General features: G+C 42.2%; 1 protein-coding gene across 1 annotated transcript in view; it reads left to right on the top strand.

Moving 5' to 3' along the window:
- Positions 1–9838, top strand: part of jph1b (junctophilin 1b) — a 130891-nt gene extending 121053 nt beyond the window's left edge. Inside the window, exons 4-6 of the mRNA XM_078216329.1 lie at positions 3136–3782; positions 7577–7672; positions 7841–9838. Coding sequence (XP_078072455.1) covers positions 3136–3782; positions 7577–7657 — 728 coding nt within the window. The 3' untranslated portion in view covers positions 7658–7672; positions 7841–9838. The remainder of the gene's footprint in view (positions 1–3135; positions 3783–7576; positions 7673–7840) is intronic.
- The last annotated feature ends 14106 nt before the right edge of the window (positions 9839–23944 follow it).

Genomic DNA, 23944 nt, shown 5'->3' with positions numbered 1-23944 from the left:
CAGAGGACGGGAGAATTGCAAACATTGTTCAAAAAAGGGGATAAGGATAAGGTCACCAACTACAGACCAGTCAGCTTAACTTTAGTGGTGGGGAAACTTTCAACACTCGTACGAGACAGAATTAATAGTCACATGGACAAATGCGGGTTAATTAAGAAGAGATAGCATGGATTTCTTATGGGGGAATCACGTTTAGCTAACATGCCGGAATGTTTTGAAGAAGTAACAGAGAGGGGCAATGCTGTTGATGTGGTATACACAGACTTCCAAAGACATTTGATGCAATGCCACATAACATACTTGTGAGCAAAGTCATAGCTAATGGAATAAAAGGGGCAGTAGCAATATGGATACGAAATTGGGTGAGTGACAAAATCAAAGAGTAATGGATAATTGATATTGAGGCTGGAGGAAGGTTTCGAGTGGAATTCCCCAAGGTTTAGTATTGGAAGCCTTGCTTTTCCTGATAAATATTAATGATCAAAACCTTGGTGTACAGGGAACAATTTCAAAATTTGCGAGCAATACAAAACATGGAAGCACTGTAAACTGTGAGGAGGACAGTGTAGAATTTCAGTAGGACATAGACAAGTTGTTGGATAGGACAGATAGGTGGTGAATGAAGTTAAATACGGAGAAATGTGAGATGATATATTTTGGTAGGAGGAACATGGTGAGACAGTATAAAATAAAGGCTACTACTCTACAGGAGGTGCAGAAGCAGAGGGACCTGGGTGAACATGTTCAAAAGTAATAGAAGATGGCAGGACCGATTGAGAGAGTAATTAATAAACCATACATTATTCTTGGCTTGATTAAGAGTGTCATAGAGTACAGGAGAAAGGAGGTAGTGTTGAAATTCTATAAGGCACTAGTTAGACATCAGCTGAAGTATTATGTACATAAAAACATAGAAAATAGGAGCAGTAGGCCTTCAGCCCTTCAAGCTTGCTCCACCATTCATTAGGATCATCCAACTGAGTAACCTGTTCCTGCTTTCCCCCAATATCCTTTGATCCCTCTAGCTCCAGTTTTGGGCACTGCATTTATTAAGTAGATGAAGGCATTGGAGAGACTGAAGCAGAGGTTTATGAAAATGGTTTCAAGGATGAGAAACTTCAGTTATGAAGATAAATTGGAGAAGTTGGGACTCCTTTCCTTGTAGAAAAGAAGGCAGAGAGGAGTTTGATAGAAGTACTCAAAATCATGAGGGGACTGAATAGAGTGGATAGGGGAAACAGTTCCTACTCGAGAACGCTAGAGCACAGATTTAAAATAAGCGGCAAAAGAATCAAAAGCATTTTTTGTCCATCAATGATTGTATTTAAGGGGGGATCATTGATCAGACTTGGATCAAATCCAGTTGATCAGGTGCGCTTCAAGCATGACTGCTGTGTCGAAAGCAGTTGCCCGCATGTGATTATTACACGGTCAGTTAATTGGATTTTCCACATGTCAAGAGATGTCATGTGTGCTTGTGTGGACTCCACATTATATTGAAGTCTTTGGCCAAAATCACCTAGCCATTCTGCGGCAGGTTTTTCTGTCCTGCTGATGGTGACCCCTGGCGCAAGTTCCCTTGTGGCGGAGGGTACAAACAACAGGAAAACCCAGTTGATAGCAGTGTGACCGGCAGATCTCCTTCCCTCCTACCTCGATGTCCAAGTCAGAAGAGCCAAAAATATATGTGCTTCCAAGACCACAGTCTCCACTCTTAACCTCCCTTGGGCTTTTAAATTGTTAAATATCCGTGACACTGACTGAAGTGTTTTGTGCTCTCCAAAAGTGTACTGATCTCTCCAAAGGCCCCTGCTAGATCTATACCTTTTTGCTCAAAGTTGCAAGTCCCATGAATTGTGTTCCCGAAATCTCTGAAGAAATCTGCTTCGGTTTGAAGGCAGCTGCATTTTTTAATGTACTGCCATCTCTGTGAACCAAGCTTGTACAAAATCGTGCTGCTGAATCCATGGACCTCCCCATGTCACTGAGTCAGATCAGTACTGTACCTGGGGTTGGGAGTACAGGAGTGTCTTTGTCTGTGGTGCCACACAGTAGTGTTTACCTGGAGGGGACTGTGCTGCAGGACTCATGCTGCCACTGCAACAAAGATCTGAAGTTCATCTGGGGCGATGTACAAAATGAGGATGGGGCGATACCAAATTGGCTGAGTAACAGAATCAAAGAGTAATGGATAATTGATATTAAATTGATAACTGTCCCCCATTACATCATTGGCAGGGGACGGGGACAACCAAGTGGGGAAATCCTGCCGGCATGAAAGCCATTTTGAGACATCCCCTCGATTCTCCGCCCCGACCACCATTCCCACCCACCAGAAACAAGGACAGATAATCCACCTCCGTCACCCATTGTGTTTTCCTTCCTTCCTTCATCTCTGTTCTGTTTTTAAGTTTTGTTGTTTTCTTCTCTTATTTATAGAATTAATTTGACTTTTTGTCTTCTTACTTTTGCATATCTATCTCAAGGTACTAAAACTTACTAAAGTGGCATTAGCCGTTACTCACCTGGAGAATGATGAACTCTGTGGCTCGATATTTATAAAAAATCTGTAAAATACCGCCTTGCCCCGCCTGAGGCTCGTAGAATCCCACCCGAGGCCAATAGAGAATGCCATTCTGTGAGCTTCGCCCGCCCCGATTCCGGCCTGGGAGAGGCTGTAAAATTCCAGCTTAAATGTCTCAGTTTTCAGAAAGGGACTGCCATGCAATGCCAGGAAATGTTAGGTGACACCCTTTATAGGAAAATCCTGCTGCTGACTCACTAGCAAGTAAAAACTTATAAGACCCTCAATGATAGGCTTGTGAGTACCTGAATTTAGAAAGGCCCTTGCCTCCCACCAATTTATAGCCACAACGACTATCAGCTTTTCCAATATGTCTGTTAGCATAATTTTCCAAATTTCACAAATGTAATTTTTGACAATTATCCATTTCATGAAAGGAATTCCTTAAACGGACATTTTTCACCCCTTAAATGACTAACATTAAACCAAACCATATTTCCTGTTATTTCATCATGTTGAAATGCATTATTTCCTCCTTCGACATTTTCCCCTCTCACTATTAGCCTCTTCCTAATTGTTGCTTCATCACGTATATTTTCCTCTTTTTCTAGGCCTTGATTACATTAAACAGAGAATGCAGGAGGCAATGGGATACACAGAGAAGAAAGAAGAGCCTCCACCTCCAAAAGAAAAGAAGCCATCTTCAGCAAGCAACAGTCCTCATTTCTACAGGAAAGGTACAACTCCACCACATACTCCTGGACACAGTCCTGGTCCGACACCACCTCCTTCACCACCAATATACAAGAAAACTCCAAATACCAGCTGGAATAAAGACTCTTCTAGCAGTGTTAACAAAGATGTATCAGGCGCGTCAGGGAACAGATCATCATCAAAAAGTATTGCCAAAATGAGTGCAAAGCAAGGGAACGAGTGGAAACAGCCAAAGTCAGCAGGTTACGCTGCCTCAACTGCTGGCAATGGACAGTTACATAGTGCGTACCATAGTTACTTTGTGCGCACAGATGTAAAACTGCCACCTGAAGAGCCAGATGAACAGGCTAACCCTTCACCCATGGCACTCGGAAGGTTACCACCACCGCCAAAGCAAATGCCTGCCAGGTCACCTGTCAAGGAAGCTAAATCTGAGCCAAAATTGAAGAAACAGTTATCCATTGCTGCACCTGAACCAAAGAAACTATCAAAATCTCAATCACGTGAGGCTAGCGTGGAAGAAACAGAAGAAATTGTGGAGTCGGTATGTATCCGTCACTTGTTACTGCAGTTTTCCATAGCATTCTGAAAAGTACCACTAACGGAAGAATAGAACGGTTATTCCGATTAATTCTGCACCAATTCCTATTACCTGGCATATCCAAAGCATATCCCATGTCACCGGCCAGTTTTGTTCAAATATTTGAAACCATCAGCTGCTTCACCTGAGAAGAGACCTTGAAACCCTGTAGGTTTTTCAAATATTTCAGGTATAAAACGAGCAAAGATTAACTCCTCGGAACTAAAGGAAACCTGTTGAACCAAATTATTATTTTGGCAATACCAGATTGCCAAAATAAGGGAGTCTAATTTCTGTGTTTTTGTGTCTCATAACATTGTGCACACATCATCAAGTTTATACATTTATAAATTATTTAAAACAATGGAAAGTGTTTAAACTAAATTATCAAAATCCCTAGAAAATAAATTTACAGCACTCCCAGTTCTAAAATTGCCATTGTTATCCCTTGACGCCTTGAGTGTGTAGCAAGCAGGGTGGATGATGGGGAATCAGTAGATGTAGTGTATTTTGATTTCCAAAAGGAATTCAACAAGGTTACACATACTACACAAGATAAGAGCTTGTGGTATTGGGGGTGATATAGGTTGAGCATGGGTTAACTAATAGGCAATGGACAGTCAGGGTAAATGGGTCACTTTCAGGTTGGAAGCTGTAACTAGTGGATTAACACAGGGATCAGTGCTGGGGCCTCAACTAATCAGGATCTCCATTAATGACTTGGATGAAGGGACCCAGTGTATTGTAGCCAATTTGCTGACGATACAAAGATAGATGGGAAAGCAAGTTGTGAGGATGATACGAAGAGTCTCCAAAGGAAAGTAGGTAGGTTAAGTGAGTGAGCAAAAAATTTGGTGGATGGTGTATAATGTGAGGTTGTCCACTTTGGTATGAAGAATAGAAGAAAGAAATTGCTGAAAGCTGCAATACAAAGGGATCTGGCCGTTCTTAGACGTGAATCACATAAAGTAAGCATATAGGCACTTTGAAAAGTATTCAAAAAGCAAAAGTTGATTCTGGGGCTTGTTGGGCTCAAGTTATTTGCATTGGAAAACCAATGTGGGCGGAACATGGTTAAGTTTTTCAAACTGATGACAATTTGATCCATTTTTTTTTTACTTCAATACATTCAGAATGAGAAACTGCAGAATATTTAATATCCAGCCAGATGTTTGGATTTCCTCAAAGTAAATTAAGTGAATGACATTTTTATTAATCTTTTAACCGCTTTCTGATCCGGAATGATGGTTTACCACAAACAATAATGTTAGTCGGCTTTCTAGTTCTCCAGCTGTTATGCCTTGTAATCCTGTCCCATATATTGATTTTGTAACTAGAAAATGATTTCAGAAATCCAATTTGAAAATTAGCAGCCTATTCATGTTGAAGAAGTATTTCCCCCACCACCAGGTCCCGCACCCTCTCTCCCCACACCACACTTTGAGATGCAAAGGTTGATCTTAATTAAGAGTCTTCATCAAATGTCTAGTAGATTATAACCGATTTGAATGTTTTCTGTTTCCAAACAGAAAAGATTAAAAACATTTTTTAAAAGGCCCTTCTCAAAGGCATTTTATCTTCTATTTGAAACCACCTCTCTAGTCATTTATTGCTAACTGCAGAAATTCCTTACATGTTCTAAAAGTGCTAGTTCTCCCAAATGTTTGATCCTAACATAGAAACTAATTACAATACATATGCGTTTTGGCTCCCAGTTTGTACCCAAGTGGATCGATTATGCTGACACTTTTTTCTCACTTTTGAAAAACTTTTCTTTATACCCCTCCTAGATCCTTTTTTACCATCATGCATTCTGCCCTGTCAGGTGCTCTACTCTCCCAATTCAATATTCCTCAATTTTCCCCCTCTCATTCCAGGCTTGGCTCACTCTTAGATAAATCAAGGATGGGATTTTCCAGCCACGTTCACCCCAAGTCCAGAAAGTCCTGCCCGAGATCAACGGACCTTTGCATGGTCCGTGTCCCACACACTACAATTCCTGTGGCAGGCAGGATGGGAAAATCCCACCCTAGACTTTACCTCAGTGCCTTCTTTGGCATCCATCAGAGGGCTTATTGAGGCATTTGGCTCTGGTTCATTACAGGTAGCGACTCCAATCGCCCCATAGTATTCTCTCAGCAAACTTACCTCCTACCCTGTCCAATGGGGGCTACTCTTTCCAGTCTCATTCCCATCCAACTTGTCCTTTCCCTACTGATCATATGGACTCTGTTAATGCATTCAATCACACTTGTAAACAAGGCCCTTGCCCTCCATGAACTTATATGGGATGATTACATCAACATTGTGGCATTATCAGAAACCTAGCTGAGGGATGAGGATACCTCCCTCCTAAAAGAAGCATTTCCCCTTCTCTCCCACTAACCCCACCCCCCCCCCCCCCCCCCCCCCCCCCACTCCTCCTGCCACCCACCTCACCTCTGGCTCTCTCTCCACCACCTTGGCCTGACCCCCTGCCCCCTGGCACTTTCTACTTTCTGCTCCTTTGAGTATCTGACCTTGTTCGACCTGTCTCAAATCTCATTTAACATCATTAGCTACCACCCATCCATGTGCAGTAAAAATTTTCCCATCTAGAAAACAGAATATTTTTGCATCTCTGCACATGGAACCTCAAGATTGTGCTGTCTGCTTCTGTGGATGACGTTTTATACCGTTGATTTAATCTTCTGATGAAAAGTTCCCCATGAATACTCTACATTCTCCATAGGTTACATCCAAATATTGAGAGTACTCCAGAATTTCATGGACTTCCAGGTTGTATTATTCCCTCTCCCACCTTTATAGCTCATGAACTATTGAATTATCTCCATCAATACTTATCCTTCAGTCATCCAGTCCCACTCCCAACCATACAATTATCCAGATCCTGTTTGGACAGGTCCTTTGACTCAGAGGTTGTTGCTGAAAACTCATTCCGTAAACAATGGAAGGTTAAATATTCCTGTATTTTATAATCAAGTTTTTAAAAAAGTCACACATGAATTAAGGAAGTGACAAGCAAACCAAGTACTGAGCTTCAAAATGTATTATCTATTAGGTTTAGATGATGATCAGACTGCATAATTCATTCCATTGATCTAATGTAAACCTTTTTGCTCCAACTCTTCTCTCCCTATCCCTGTCAAGATAAAATCCTGTTCTCATGGACCTTGGCCAGGATTCTCCGGTCTTGTATGCCCTTCCACCACTGTCAGCGAGAACAGAGAATTTGGCACTCAGCCAAATCGCCGTTCATAGCAGCGAGACTGGAGAATCCCAGCTGCGAGCGAGGTCAGAGAATTCCGGCCGTTGCTCTTTTACTTTGAGGGGCTACAAGGTTCATTTAATTGCAGATTGTCTCATACACCATTATTTCCTGTTCGTTGAGATCAACTTGTTCAAATGTATTTTTTATTACATCAAACCAGAGTTAATTTTCAGTTTTATTGAGAATACCTCCGCCACCATGTGACCGATGTTGAATTCCATTTTATTAATAGGACCTTGCACACTCTGATATATTATTAAAGAGTCATGTAAAGTTTATATTAAATGTAATTATAGCACCTTGAATAGATGTCAACATGACGTGCAGGATTAAGGAATTATTCATTTATATTGAGTAATTCAGTGACTATTTGAGAAGAAGCCCTATTGAAATAAAATGGGTGGATAAAGCATTTCTTTAAAATTGTATCGCTAAAATCACTTGCTCCAGTCACTTTAATAACAAGACCTTTTTAAAAACGTTACAGAGTCCAAATACCATCTTGGTCATCCTGGTTATGCTGTTGAATATTGGTTTAGCTATTCTTTTTGTCCATTTCCTGACTTGACAAGAATTTGCCAAGGTAAGGTTTTAGTTTTCTTTGTCAAAGAATGCATTATAAAATTTCCAGCTACTATTTATCCTTTCAATGCAGGCAGTAAACTGTTAATTCTTTTCATATCTAACTTTAGCTATGCCTGAATGTGATTCAACATAGTTATTTAATAATCTAATTGTTTTGACCCTTCAGTGAAGTCATGAAAACTAAGGGTGTTTGCCCAGAGTTCTCTGCAGTTGTGCCATCAGCCTTATTATTGACACCAGACATGCTGAGACACAAGGAAAGAGTCTTGGAATTGGTGTGGGACTCAGGAAAGATGAGACATGGAAATTAAGTCAGGGGCTGATGTGTGCCCCAGTGATGATTTGTGGCTCTGGATCCTCTGAAAACTGAAGCAAGTGGCCACGTTGTTGGAAAAATCTGCTGAACCAGCCTAACCACTGAAGTGCATGGCTGCCCCATCTGCTCTAGTGGAGTGTGACTTAACTGGAAATGTACAGACTGCACTTTTGTTGATGGACGTTAACAGCTGCCTTACTTTTTTACTGTCTTGAAGTTTAGTTGGGAGAAGGGAACGGCTGCCAGAGGAATGTGGTTGGAGGATTCTGTGCTGTGGATGCAATTTCCAGTAGTCTCTCCTATCACGAAGTACATTAGCAGCATCACTCAACCAGTCTTATTCCATTACCTGCTGCTCCTAACATCTTGTACAATGTTCTGGGAGATTATTTTGAAAATGTTGACACGTTTTGCATGAAAATTATCAATTTTCTGTCACAGATTTAAATTTTTTTTTGTCTGCTGTTTAGACCATTTATTTAGATCTATCTGAGTTCATTTCCTTTGCTTTCAGTGGCCGAATTAGGAGCCTTCATTCAATTTATATGATTACTGAAGTGCTGGTGACCTGTAACCCAAATTATCATATATGTCAACATTGAGAAACCATCAGTTAAGGAAGGAGTTTTTGCATGTAGAATTTTTTTTTCAAGTGAAGTAAATTTTATTGTGTTGAATACATTCAGGTACAGCATTGTAATTTGAATGTTAACAAAACTGATGCCTTTATAAGTCTTCAGAAATTATAATGTTTACCTCAAACATTGGTATGGGTTTTTTTTGGAATGCTGGTTGAATCTTTGTGTCTTAATCATTTTAAGTGACACTAATTAATGTAGTTAAAGATGATTTCTGTACCATTACCTTGTATCACTCTTCATGTTATTGCCTTGGCATGTTTCTTTCGAAAGGGTTGAGTATTTGGTGTGGTTAATTTTAGACTAAAGCACTAGATTTATTTTAATCTCAAAAAAATGCAAGGGCTGGATAACTTAAAAGAAATTATATATATGTGTTGAAGAAAGATTTCATATTCCACAAGTACTGAATTTAAATGTAAACTGTATGTTAGTTTGCATGGTTTTACTGCAAAATAATGTCATTGATACCCAAATTCAATTGGCCACAAGAAGGTGGTACTGTTTGAGGAGTGTATAGATGCTATATAATTTATTATCAGAAATCTGCCTGATTTCAGATCAGTAATAGGTGGTATTTTTTGCAAAGGTTTTTTCAGAATCCTTTATCAGATCAGTGTGAAATAAAGAACATTGAAAAAGACAGAAAAAGAGAGTGAAAGACAAATTGTTGCCAATGTACAGCAAATCCGACCATGCTTTAAATGGAAATTTAACTCACTCAATATGTCTTTGGGTCAGTGCAAATGTAATAAAAGCTTATATCAAACTTTTTTTGTCTGGCACAAAAATCGAGTAGTTGGGAATGTTTTTTGAAATGAAGTTCACTTTAGTAATTTAATTTAAAAAAAAGATTTTCTTATATATTAAAATCATGAGCTTTTTTAAGAAGCATGAGCCAGAAATTGTTGGCATTTTTCTAAATGTACACAACTCTATTTTAGCATGAATCCTTTTTCTTTTTTTTAAAAAATAAATGACATGCTATACACTGCTTTATATTTATCAAATCATGCTCCAAGTGGACAACACTTGACAGTTGTCAATAAATTGTTATATATTCTAACACTTTGAATGTCTCTTTTTGGTGTTTTGAGACTAAGAGTTCTTTAATTCTGTTCTTTGTAAACTTATGATCCTTTATTTGTTCTGTACAGTTTTCTTGACTGTAATGGCTTGAGAATAAAACTATTATTTGTTCATACAGTCACGCTGTGTGTGCTAGTTATATGAATGTCAGTTACCTGTTACTCAGGTATTAGCTCCTTGATTGTTCTTAAGGATCTTTGATCAATTTTGTGCAGAAAGACTTTGGAAAAAGGGTTACTTTTAATGCTGTTTTTTTTTCAAGATGTTCACATTTTTCAAGTGTAGAATGGGAACTAAAAGCATTATTTTCACACTAAGATAAAAGCAAAATACTGCGGATGCTGGAATCTGAAACAAAAACAGAAAATGCTGGAAAATCTGAGGTCTGACAGCACCTGTGGGGAGAGAATAGAGCCAACGTTCCGAGTCTAGATGACGCTTTTTCAGGCCAGCGACACAAATTTCAACTGTTTCAAATGGGCGAGCTGTGTCTGGAGGGATAATGCACAATGGCAGCATGCATGAATTATTGAAATGAGCTCAAGATCCATAAGCTTTGTCAGTTATGAACCCAAATAGGAGTACTGAGAAATCATTTAGATATTTTGTTTAACTCAAACCAGTGGCACAGTGGTATTGTCACTGGACTAGTAATCCAGAGACCCAGGGCAAGATCTGGGGACCAGAGTTCAAATGCCACCATGGCAGATGGTGAAATTTGACAAAAATCTGGATACAACGTCCCAATGATTACCATGAAACCATTGTCATAAAAACCCGTCTGGTTCACTAATGTCCTTTAGTGAAGAAAATCTGTCAGTCTGGTCAGCAACGCTCATTCCCGCAAACAAATAAAAATAGACTCACTGACGTGATGAATCATAGTTTGTTTGCAATCGTTGGATAATTACCTAGAAACAAGTTTATACTGATAAAACCAAGTGAATCTAACCATAATTTTTACTTTGTATGTTTACTCGTAGTGAAATAAAGCAGCTTAATGACTTGTATCCAATCCAGTCTGACCAACTGGTTGCTTGGTTCACTGTCAGATTGGATGAAGAAGTCCCTGTGCAAAGAATACAAATATCTGGTTCAAGTTGTGAGAGTGGTATTGTCACACTTTTGGATTATGCTGTCATACAAGTCAATGTTGCAAAATGTGAGTAAATTACAAAGGTAAGCAGCTCTGATCAATTGGGGGTGTGACAGACAGCACTGAACCTACAAATGTTGTCCTCTCGTGCTGTGCTTGAGGCTTTTCACGGCGCAGTATTCCATTACCATCCGAAACCAAACAGAGTGGTAAGATTCCATTTCGTACCTGTTATTTTTGAGTGATTTGTTTGTTTCTCACCTTCACCTTTGCATTTTTAAGCAATTTGCCGTGTCTCAGTTATAATTGCAAAATTTCCAGTTAGTTGAAAGTTGAAAAATCATATTTTTAAAACTAAAGGGGCGTAGCCTTGTGATACCTGCATGTTTGTTAATGGGTTCGGAGACTGTTGAAATGATATGCAATCCTTCTTTCTGCCTGCAGAACAAACAAAAAAATGCATAACACCAGGGAGTGGGGGAAGTGTCCCAGAAATCAGCACCCTGAGCCCCACAGAAGAGGAGGCTTCAGAATTGGCAGGGGAGGACAGTGGCTAATCCTGTGTTGACAGAGGCTGAATGTTAGGGATCAGAGTGAGGTTGCCTCCAGCTTGGTGCTCAGAATTGTGCATACAGGATACAGACACGATACATTGATGGAGGAAGGGAAGGTGCATAACTGTCAGCTATTTCCTTGTGTTCTCCACTTTAGGTACTTACAGTCACAACAGACAGTGAAAGCAGCCTGGAGCAAGCCCAACCTTCACCTCTGAGGGTGATGAAATGGACCAGGCAGAGGATGTACCAGCACCATCATTCCCTCGCACCTTCCACCAGGGCATTACTCCATTAGGTACGGCGTCACGATTACATCACAGACACGCCCCCGCAGCTGATGAAGAATGTGACAGCCGTGGTCCCCGACAGTCGGGGAACTGTTGGAGACCAGGCCATTGCTAAGCATCAAACATATGTTTTGCCTCTGGAAATGGCTGAATGAAACCTAATGGAGATGTAGAGACAGACAGGGGAACACCTGACGGAGATGCCAGAGGTCATGCACAGCTTTGAGCTCAAGGTGAAAGAGTATAACCAAGTCCTGATTGGCAACCTCCACAGAGAGCAAGGTCCAGAAGAAAGTTCAATGGCTGCCAGATATGTGCTGGAACCTGCATTCCATCATTCTGCCAATGACCTTTATACAGGTGAGAGAAGGACAAGGTACCGCTTCTCCTCCTGGAGTCAGGGTGATGCCACCCTGCACCAAGGAGCGTCAGCAAGAAGGGCATCATCTCGGGGCACTCCAAGGGTGTGCTATCACCTCTCCTTCCTCTGCCAGTGTTCCCATAGCCTAGAGCAAGTGAGGCCAAATAGAGTGTAATTGTACCTGTGCAACAGACCCTCAACAGCCTGAGCCATCTGGCTCCAGGCCACCAGAGGACGGCAGCCAAGGCCATCTTAGGCAATAGACACAGCAGGCTCATCTCAGCTGCAGATGTTAGGGCTGCACAAAGGCACAGGGATGGGAAATGTAAACTGAGAAAATTCTAATGGCACAAAGGTGGCATGGGTATCCATTCATTCTATGGATATTATCAGTCATGTAAGTATATGGTTTGGATCATTTTATTTAGGTGTATTGAATGGTCATTATGTTGAGAGTTGTACAAACTGACGGGTGCATTTAAGGACATTGCTCTTTGTTCTGAATGATGAGTGATATGAGTCTGTGGAAATCATTTATTTTGCCACCTTGGAAGTAGTGGCATATCTGAGTCTCTTGACATGGGCAGGTTTCTATTGTAGGCAGTCAGATGTTTGGAACCTGGCTGGTGAGCCAGCATGTGGTGCTCACTCACTTATCACACAGCAGAAGCTGTTGTCCAAACAGAATCTGTAGCTGAGACATTCCAGATGTTACAGGTGAACACACAGAGTTCTTAGCAAGGCATTGCCAGCATTTGAAACATGTGTCACTGAGTGATAGAAACATAGAAAGTAGGAGCAGGAGGAGGCCATTTGGCCCTTCGAGCCTGCTCCACCATTCATTACGATCATGGCTGATCGTCAAACTTAATAGCATAATCCTGCTTTTTCCCCATAACCTTTGATCCTATTTGCCCAAGTGCTATATCTAGCCGCCTCTCAAATACATTCAATGTTTTGGCCTCAACTACTTCCTGTGGTAATGAATTCCACAGGCTCACCACTCTTTGGGTGAAAAAATGTCGCCTTACCTCCGTCCTAAATGGTCTACCCCGAATCCTCAGACTGTGACCCCTGGTTCTGGACTCCCCCACCATCGGGAACATCCTTCCTGCATCTACCCTGTCTCGTCCTGTTAGAATTTTATAAGTCTCTATGAGATCCCCCCTCATTCATCTGAACTCCAGCAAAAACAATCCTAACCTAGTCAATCTCTCCTCATACATTAGTCCCACCATCCCTGGAATCAGCTCAGAGTCATGTGCAACTTCCATCCAAATCACAGATGTGTGGCTTTGACAGAACGGTGCATTTTGGCTTGCTCTTGCCAAAGGCCTGCAGCATTTTTCCTTCAGGTTCCAGAGGTAACAGAAATGTAGGTTTTTCAGGAAGAAGTGCGTCAGATCTGCTGGCAATTCCAGCATGGCATTTATTGAGGAGGAGGCGATCAAGAGGTCTTGCTCTTGTTGGAATCCGCTTCTAATGAGGGTGTAATGTAATGTGCCTCTCTGGCAGGTTGCTCCATTACTCTGCCATTTGCAGCTGGAGCTGCACCTTGTACTCCCTCAGGATCATCAGGCTCTTCCCTTTCTCATCCCTTTCCAAATCTTCCATCTCCCCATCTGAGAATTTGTCACCCCTGTGCTGTGCAAGATTGTGTAGGGCGCAGCAGACCACAATGATTCTGGAGACTCTCATGCTGCTATGTGGCACATTCTGCTGTGCTCTACCTCAGCAATACCTCAGCAGCCAACAGAACCTCATCTTCAGCATTCCAATGGTCTGCTCTGTTGTTGCCCATGTTGAGACACTGGCAGCATTGTCCCTCTCTGTGAGGTTTTGTGGGTTCTGCAGGTTTCCAGAGGATATCCCCTCTCCCCCAGGAACCATCCCTACAGTCGTCGAAGGGGAACAAACAATTGCAGCACCTGAGATTGAGTGGGGATGTAAGAGTGAAGAGAGATCCCTGGGAAGCGAGCACAGATCTACAGGATTTGTTTGTGGTGATCTCAAACCAGCTGCACGTTTACCAATTAAAAACCCTCAGTTTATGAAAGGTGCTGGATGATCCCAGGGAGCTGGAGGCCAACATGTGTGCGATCAATTGCCCCTTGTACCTGTGGAAATCCAGCAAAGACATCAAATCCCACAGCTCTTGCTGGCAGCCTCTTGGGAACTGTGGTGAATCTCATAAATTCATTGGCTCTTCTGAGCTGAGCATTGGTGACCTTCCTGATGCATCTGTGTAGCTGACTGTGAGATGCACATACGTCTCCGGTGGAGCCCTGGAATGACCAGTGGTGTAGAAACGCAATGCCATGATGCTTTTTCAAGCTACTGACATTGGATTTTCTAAAGTTAAAGTTTATTTATTAGTCACAAGTAAGGCTTACATTAACACTGCAATTAAGTTGCTGTGAAATTCCCTTAGTCGCCACACTCCGGCACCTGTTTGGGTCAATGCACCCTAACCAGCACGTCTTTCAGACTGTGGGAGGAAACCGGAGCACCCGGAGGAGACACGGGGGGAACGTGCAAACTCCACACAGACAGTGACCCAAGCCAAGAATCGAATCCGAGTCCCTGGCGCTGTGAAGCAGCAGTGCTAACCACTGTACCTTCACTCTGTCCATGGAAAATTAGATAATCCTGAAGCTGCTGACATGAATGAGTCATGCTCAGCCATCTCCATTATTGCCTCTCTGATGTTTCTAGGCAGTTGCAGTATATAGGATTATGTGCAATGCTTGGTGTCTCACTGGTCCCTGGTTGCCATCATCCTGCGCTGCCTGATACCCACCTTGTCGGCATTCTGTCGGTTGTTTGGCGCCAGGCCCTGGACCACCCTCTGCTGATTCTTCTCCAGATGTACCAGAGCAAGAAGAAGCATTGGGTGCACTTGACCCATCTTCTCTGCCCGAGGTGAAGTGGGGATACAAGACAGGAAAAGATCTGGAGATTTATGGCCCTTCCTCCTGACCTGAAAAGTTTTGACCAATGGGGAGCCCTATATTTTGCACCAGTCACACCCTGGCCTCCAGCACCATGAACACCTCCATCCTTGAGCGTTTCTCCTAAGATCTCTTCATTCTGTTACACCAATGACCCTGAACACTCCCACACACTGACCCTGCAGCTTGAAGCCATCACCCTGTACCCTCCCTCAGTGACCTTTGACCTTCCATCAGCTTCAACCCTCACTCCATCGCTCTTAACCTGCCTTTATTGACCCTCGATCTAACTACCAACACACCCGTGCTCAACTTTCATTCAACCTAGAGTTGTCTCCATTATCATTAATCTGTCCTTGACCTTCCCTGTGTGAACCAGCTTCCTCCCTTAGTCAGCCATGTCCTAATCCCCTTGCACTGCCACCCACCCAACCTCAGTGCATCAATGCCTCCTCCAACAAAACTCACCATGAAAGAAAAGCAACTCCAATAAACTTGGTCCAAATCCACCAGGAAGACTACCTCACCTGCTGCACACCATCCTTAACCAGTCATGAATCTAAAGGCATGTGTTTCTTATTCACTGTAGAGTTCATTGCTGATGTAGCCGTTAATAGGCAAAATGGTACTTTAATGCGAATGTACGACATACTAATAAATAGGTTCCCGCCACTTACCACTCGGAAGCTCGATCTGCCTTCAATCTGCTGCTATCTTAATTCCCTACTTGCATCCAGCTGTCCAGGAGCTGACATTTCACCTACCTCACAATTATATGTGCCTGCCTCATTTCCTGCTGGTGATAGCAGCATAGGATTCCAGCTTTCCTCGCAATTTAAAAAAGAATAAGTCACCAACTACTCCCAGTTTATTATTAATTCAAATATTTCCTGCGTGTTACTGGTACTGGTTTCTTGTTATTGGCAGATATCAGAGTGATAGCTGAGGAAACCACCTCACTGTCTTGTGTGGGCGTCAGCAATGATAAAAGTCTATTCATTGTTCCAACCAACATGTCTCACCAGGTTGCAAGAATTATATAAGTTAATCGTGGCTGGCAGTAATGAATCAGGTTGAGTTCCAGGAATACATTGGTGGGGCTTTAGAATGGCTCTGTTTATCTTGAGCTTAATGAAATGGGGGAAAGTCCAGTTTCGATTTTTAAAAATTCCAGGATTGTATAATGTGCTTCAAATAAACCACATTACTATTTAAATACTTTACAGTGCTTTAAGTCAATGCCTAGATATCTGAATTAAAAAGTAACTGTTATGGATAGCAGATGATCATCCCAGTTTCAGGTAGATTTTAGTTTTCCTACGACTGGCCTCCAGAGTGCCCCTAACCACTGCCCAATTTGCCCAATGGGAAGCCGTGGCCTCACTAACCATTTGCTACATGTGCCGAATGGCTATTCACTGCTGCTTGCTGCCTTTAGGCAGTTCTAGGTCAGGCACATAGAGTGCTTGGCAGAAAGGTGGAAGACAATCTTGGAGTGGAGGAGCCTGACACATTAGTAAGAGCCGATATTATTCTTGTGAAGATCAGAGGAGCACTCCTGCACATGTTGACCCCAGAAAAATAATTTTAGACTTAACGTCAAACACATTTGTGATATAGCAGGTGGTAAGTGCCAGGCTGCTCAACTCCCAAAGGGAAACCTGAACAAGCTATCACAACTATTTTTGCAATTTGTATTTTATGAGAAGGTATTTGAACTCCGGAGAAAACATTTCAAACCACTTGTGAAGATTTTAAAAACTAAATTTAAACGTGTATTTAAAAAAAGCAAAAAATGAAATTTTGGGCCAGAACTTTCCAGCCGTTCACACCAGCAGTGCACTCTCACTGCGGGTTTCCCGTTTACAATGGCAGGATCAGAAGATCCCACCACCAACCAATGGTCGGGCCACCACTGTCGCCATGAAACACACAGCGGGATGCAGAGAAAATCTCGCCTAAAGAAACCAGATTACATTCACACAGCTAACAGTACCTCACCAACCATTTCAAAAACAAATGTGCCCGTTTAATTAATTCAGAACTACATCGCTTTTCGGCAGCAGCCCTCATAGATTTCAATCTATAAAATTCCAGGAATATCACAACAAAATCTGCTATTGCTATAGAAAAAAATCTTACACAGGCTTTCCTCTTTCTCTCCTCCAATACAGAGAAGTCAAAATATGTCTCAAAATTTTACAGACACAAACAGTTTTCTCTGAGTGTGCTGCCAGTTGCTTAGTCACAGCTCTGTTTCCAGCACGCACTGCTTTGGGATCTCATAACCACATCTACTGATCCAGTCCTCCATCTCTCTTTTAAATACGTTTTTCCTCTTCATCTTTAACTCCATTGTTTGACCTTCCTTTAGAAGTTCCTTTTCTCACAGGTCTTCCATGTATGTTTTATGGCTAGTACGTTTGGGTGAACATAAACTTAATACTTTGCTTTATTCCATTTGCAATCTCCTCCAATCATAGAATCCCTACAGTACAGAAGGAGACCATTCGGCCCATCCAGGCTGGACCAACAACAATCCCACCCTATCCCCGTAATCCCACATATTTACCCTGCTCATCCCCCCGAAACTAGGATCAATTTAGCATGGCCAATCAACCTAACCCGCAATTCTTTGGACTGTGGGAGGAAACCGGAGCACCCGGAGGAAACCCACACAAACACGGGAAGAATGTGCAAACTCCACACAGACAGTGACCCAAACCGGGAATCAAACCCGGGACCCTGGCGCTGTGAGGCAGCAGTGCTAATCACTGTGCCACCGTGCCGCCCAATTGTAGATGCTTCTTTTGAAATACAATAGTTAACTTCATGTTAGTTCCCTTATCTTCCGAATGCAAATTTCCATTCATGCTGCTCACTGTTCCCATCTTAGCCCAGCTCAATTTCCACCTCAAAAACACTTGCTTTCACACCTAACTCCTTTTCAATGTTTTCAACCTTGCAGTCTAATTGTTTTCAACCCAATCAAATTAATCACACCCCTACACAAGCCTGTTTCATGTTGCATTGCAGTATTAAAAACAAAACAGATGAATATAAGGCTGGAAAGATGGCACACGAGGGAAGGAGTTAGAAATCTGGGACATAGAATCTTGACAAGCCGGACGGGTTGCACCTAAACAGAGTCGAAACCAATTTCCTTGCGGAGCAATTTGCTAATGCTATTAGGTGCTTTAAACTAACTTGGCAAGGGTCTGGGAACCACATGATAATGCTAGAGAAGAACATCAAAATGCACAGAATATTGGGAGAGGCAGATAATAGTAGACCGAGACATAGAACATTACAGCGCAGTACAGGCCCGTCGGCCCTCGATGTTGCGCCGACCAGTGAAACCAATCTAAAGCCCCTTTAATCTACACTATTCCAATATCATCCATATGTTTATCCAATAACCATTTGAATGCTCTTAATGTTGGCGAGTCCACTACTGCTGCAGGCAGGGCATTCCACGCCCTTACTACTCTCTGAGTAAAGAACCTACCTCTAACATCTGTCCTATATCTCTCGCCCCTCAAGTTAAAGCTATGTCCCCTCGTGTTAGCCATCACCATCCGAGGAAAAAGGCTCTCACTATCCACCCTATCTAATCCTCTGATCATCTTGTATGCCTCTAGTAAGTCACCTACTTTTGGAAGAAATAATGTAGGGAGGAGTTATACAATAAATGGCAGAGTCATCAGGAGTATAGAAACACAGAGGGACCTAGGTGTGCAAGTCCACAAATCCTTGAAGGTGGCAACACAGGTGGAGAAGGTGGTGAAGAAGGCATATGGTATGCTTGCCTTTATAGGACGGGGTATAGAGTATAAAAGCTGGAGTCTGATGATGCAGCTGTATAGAACGCTGGTTAGGCCACATTTGGAGTACTGCGTCCAGTTCTTGTCGCCGCACTACCAGAAGGACGTGGAGGCGTTAGAGAGAGTGCAGAGAAGGTTTACCAGGATGTTGCCTGGTATGGAGGGTCTTAGCTATGAGGAGAGATTGGGTAGACTGGGGTTGTTCTCCTTGGAAAGACGGAGAATGAGGGGAGATCTAATAGAGGTGTACAAGATTATGAAGGGTATAGATAGGGTGAACAGTGGGAAGCTTTTTCCCAGGTCGGAGGTGACGATCATGAGGGGTCACGGGCTCAAGCTGAGAGGGGCGAAGTATAACTCAGATATTAGAGGGACGTTTTTTACACAGAGGGTGGTGGGGGCCTGGAATGCGCTGCCAAGTAGGGTGGTGGAGGCAGGCACGCTGACATCGTTTAAGACTTACCTGGATAGTCACATGAGCAGCCTGGGAATGGAGGGATACAAACGATTGGTCTAGTTGGACCAAGGAGCGGCACAGGCTTGGAGGGCCGAAGGGCCTGTTTCCTGTGCTGTACTGTTCTTTGTTCTTTAAGACTTTTAAGACCTCTTAACCACCTTCTCTCTAACGAAAACAACCTCAAGTCCCTCAGCCTCTCCTCATACGATCTTCCCACCATACCAGGCAACATCCTGGTAAATCTCCTCTGAACCCTTTCCAACACTTCCACATCTTTCCTATAATGCGGCGACCAGAACTGTACGCAATACTCCAAATGCGGCCGCACCAGAGTTTTGTACAGTTGCAGCATGACCTCCTGGCTCCGAAACTCAATCCCTCTACCAATAAAAGCTAACATATCTTATGCCTTCTTAACAACCCTATCAACCTGGGTGCCAACTTTCAGGGATCTATGCACATGGACACCCAGATCCCCCTGTTCATCCACACTACCAAGTATCTTACCATTAGCCCAGTACTCTGTATTCCTGTTACTCCTTCCAAAGTGAATCACCTCACACTTTTCCGCATTAAACTCCATTTGCCACCTCTCAGCCCAGCTCTGCAGCTTATCTATGTCCCTCTGTAACCTGCCACTTCCCTCCGCACTGTCTACAACTCCACCGACTTTAGAGTCATCCGCAAATTTACTAATCCATCCTTCTACGCCCTCAACCAGGTAATTAATAAAAACGACAAACAGCAGTGGCCCCAAAGCAGATCCTTGTGGTACACCACTCGTAACTGAACTCCAGGATGAATATTTCCCATCAACTACCACCCTCTGTTTTCTTCCAGCTAGCCAATTCCTGATCCAAACCACTAAATCACACTCAATCCCATGTGTCCGTATTTTCTGCAATAGCTTACCATGGGGAACCTTATCAAACGCTTTGCTGAAATCCATATACACCACATCAACCGCTTTACCCTCATCCACCTCTTTGGTCACCTTCTCAAATAACTCAATATGGTTTGTGAGGCATGACCTACCCTTCACAAAACCATGTTGACTATCCCTAATCAAATTATTCCTTTAAAATAGGAAATAGGAAAGTATTAGGTGGTTAATCGTAAAAGGTAAAGTAATAAAGTCTAAATTAGGGTTACTGTGAAGTTGCAGTGTTGAATAAGATTGGTGAGTTGTAGGTGCAGATAGCTACCTGGAAGTATGATGTGGTGACAATGTAGACATGACACACAAAAGGGCAGGACTGAGTATTAAATATTCTTGGATACAAGGTGTTGAGGAAAGACAGGGAGGGTGAAAGGTTGGCAGGATTGATGAAGGAAAACATTGCAGCCTAGACAGGATGTCCGGGGAGAGGGGGTCAGGGATAGAATCTATTTGGCTAGAGCAAAGGACAAAATTGGTGCAATTACATTGCTTGGTGGTCTATAGGCCACCAACTAGAGGGAAAGATATGAGGAATGAACTTGCAAGGAAAATACAGATAAATGCAATAATTATATAGTTATAATGGGAGATTTTAAATATCTGAATACAGATGGTAATGGTGATAGCAGTGTAAAGGACAGAGAGTGGCAAGAGTTCCTAGAGTATGTTGAGGAGAATTTGGACAGCAATATGTTTCCAGTCCAATGCAAAAGGCATTGCTGGGCCTGGATTTTGGAAATGAGGTGGGTCAAGAGGACCAAATGTCAATAAAACTTTTAGAGGACAGTGTTCATTGTGTCATAAGGTTTAGATTGGTGATTAAAAAGGAGGAAAATCCACAGTGAGAATAATTAATTGAAGGAAAGCCAACTGCAATGGGGTAAGAATGGATCTGGCCCAAAATAAATTGGAATCAAAGATCAGCAAACAAAACTGTAAATGAACATTGGGCTGCCTTTAAAGAAGAGATGGTTTGGGCACATAATGCACAAAGGAGAAAAAAGGTAGTTTTTAGAGACTTATATTTGTATTGGTAAACATTAGAAATAAGGTATAGTTTTAATGTTTCTGTGCCGAGAAGGGTAAAACCTATAGTTATATTTATGCTGGACAATGGAGTTTGTATGTGTGGGGTTAGTTTCGATTCTGACTGTTATCCTATTGGGCTTAGAGAGGACTACGGCTTGAAGAGTAATAAACCAGCAGTAGTTGCTTAGTAACTGGGGCCTTGTAAGGTAATGATGCTTTGAAGTTTAAGTTTAGCTAATTTAATTGCAGTTGGAGACAGTTAGTGAGAGGGAAGGCAGCACTCACAGCTCTGGTAGAAGCAGTTAGTTTTGAAGGCTAAAGAGGAACATCTCTTTTAGCCTTGCTAGAAGAAAAGCTGTAGTATGGATTAATGGTTAAGAAACAGATTCCAGAAATCTAAAGTCCAGCTCGTTAGGGAAACTAGACAAATGAAGAGAAGTCTGGAGTGAAGGGAACAGAGAAAACTGGGAACCAGAACAGATTACTGTTCAGTAAAGTCACAGAGAATTGAAAAGGCACTGAATCATGAGAGGCCAGAAAGATATCCACAGTAGTTCTAAGGTTTGTGAGAAGTTATTACAGTTTGGGCAACACTATTTGAAATAATTGTGGAAATCGGTGGCTAGATCTCGGAGTTTGTGTAAAAGCCTTTAAGACAAAGGAAACCTGAAGAGAGACGTGTAAAACCCAAAAGTGAAACCTTGATGGAAGCAGCAGAGGGAAGGCATAATTTAAAAGAGGATTTGAAAGTGTGACTTTCGAAAGAAGAATTTGAAATCACTCTTGTGGAAGCCGAAGTTCAGAGAGAGAAGGTGGCTAAAGGTATAATAGTCTGGGGGGATTCTGAGGAGAAATCCACAGAAATTCACTTGGGTTCAGAGAGGAATATGTCTTACCACAGTCACCTTGTATGCTTAAGACGGACTTTGTGTGTTATTGAGACCATTGTAGTGTACTTTGTAACCTGTGTTAATCTTAAAATTTGTGTGTAATTGTTAAACTAAAGGCAGAGCAAAGGAATTTTATATGATAATCTCATTTCTTCACGTTTAATTTTTTTTTCTTGTTGTTACACCGAATAAGCAGTCCTGTGACCCTTCCATGTGTTATAAAAGAAAATAAAAGTTACAGGCCGGAATTCTCCAGCTGTTCCCGCCAGTGGGATTCTCTGATCCTGCCGGCAGCGCACCCCTGCCTGCGAGTTTCTTGGTGGCATGGGGTTGCTTCAATGGGAAATTTCATTGACGTCTCTCTTCAGAGGAAGCAGAGAATCCCCCCACCAGCAAACGGCACGCAGCCTCCCACCACCGAGAAGCACGCAGTTGCGGGGCCGGAGAGTCCTCCCACAGTCTTTTGAGCCAAAGTTCCATTCTGGGATCTTCCCATCCAGTTATAACATCAACTGGGATGGTAACATAAGGAGGAGGTATTGAATAGGTTGTCTGCACTTAAGGTTGATAAGACACCAACATGCAGCCAAAGATACTGAGAGGAGTGAGTGGAAATTGCAGAGGTACTGGTCATACATAATTTTCCAATCTTCCTTAGACTCAGGATGGTGCCAGAGGATTGAAGAATTGCAAATGTTACATCTTTGTTCAAAAAAAGATGTAGGCCAGAATTTTACCGTCCCGCCCGCCACAGGAATCGGAGTGGGCAAGGGGCAGAGCATGGGAAGGTCCATTGACCTCAAACAGGATTTTACAGTTTCGGGACGAGTGAGGCTGGAAAATCCCATCCGTAAAGATTAGCCCAGCAGCTACAGCTTAGTCAAATTTAACCTGAGTGGCAGGGAAACCTTTGGAAACAATAACTCGGGACAAAATTAAAAGTCACATGGGCAATGCAAGTTGCCCCAACATGGGGTTAAGAACAGATTATGTTTAACTAAGTTGCTTGAATCTTTTAGAGATAACAGAGGATTCATGAAGATAATACAGTTGATGTGGTGTACATAAACTTCCAAAAAGCAACTGATACAGTGCCATACAACAGACCTGTGAGCATAGTTAAAGCTCATGGAATAAAAAGGAACAGTAGCAACATAGATACAACATTGGATGAGCGGCAGGAAATAGAGAGTGGTGATGAATGGCTGTGTTTCAAACTAGAAAGTTATAGTAAGATTCCCCAGGATTGAGTGTTAGACTCCTGGTCTTCCTGTTGTACATTAATAGCCTAAACCTTGGTGTATATTGCATAATTGCAAGATTAATGTACGACACAAAACTTAAAAGTATTGTGAGTTTGAGGAGAATGGTGTAGAACTTCAAAAAGACAAAGACATACTGGTAGATGAAATTTAATGCAGAAAAGAATGAAATGATTCATTTTGGAAAGAATAGGAAGAGACAATATAAAATAAATGATATAATTCTAAAGGGGGTGCAGGAGTAGAGGGGCCTGGTTGGACTGTATATGTGCACAAATCATTCAAGATGGCAGGACAGGTTGAGAAAGCAGTTAATAAAGCATTTGGTATCCTGTTTCCTATTCGTTATTCTGTAACCTATTTATAAAAGGAGGTATAGAGCAGAAAAGCCAGGAAGTTATGTTAAATCTGTATAAAACATTGACTCAGCACCAACTGGAATTTTGCATCCAGTTCTGGGCATCAAACCAAGAAAGGGTGTGAAGGCATTAGGAACGGTACAGAAAAGATTCGTGAAAATGGTTCCAGGGATGAAGAACTTAAGTTATGTAGCTAGATTGGAGAAACTAGGGC

This window comes from Mustelus asterias, chromosome 7 (genome assembly GCF_964213995.1).
Source record: "Mustelus asterias chromosome 7, sMusAst1.hap1.1, whole genome shotgun sequence".
Taxonomy (NCBI): domain Eukaryota; kingdom Metazoa; phylum Chordata; class Chondrichthyes; order Carcharhiniformes; family Triakidae; genus Mustelus; species Mustelus asterias.
Note: the sequence above shows the minus strand (reverse complement) of the source record. Positions and strands in the feature narration are given on the sequence as shown.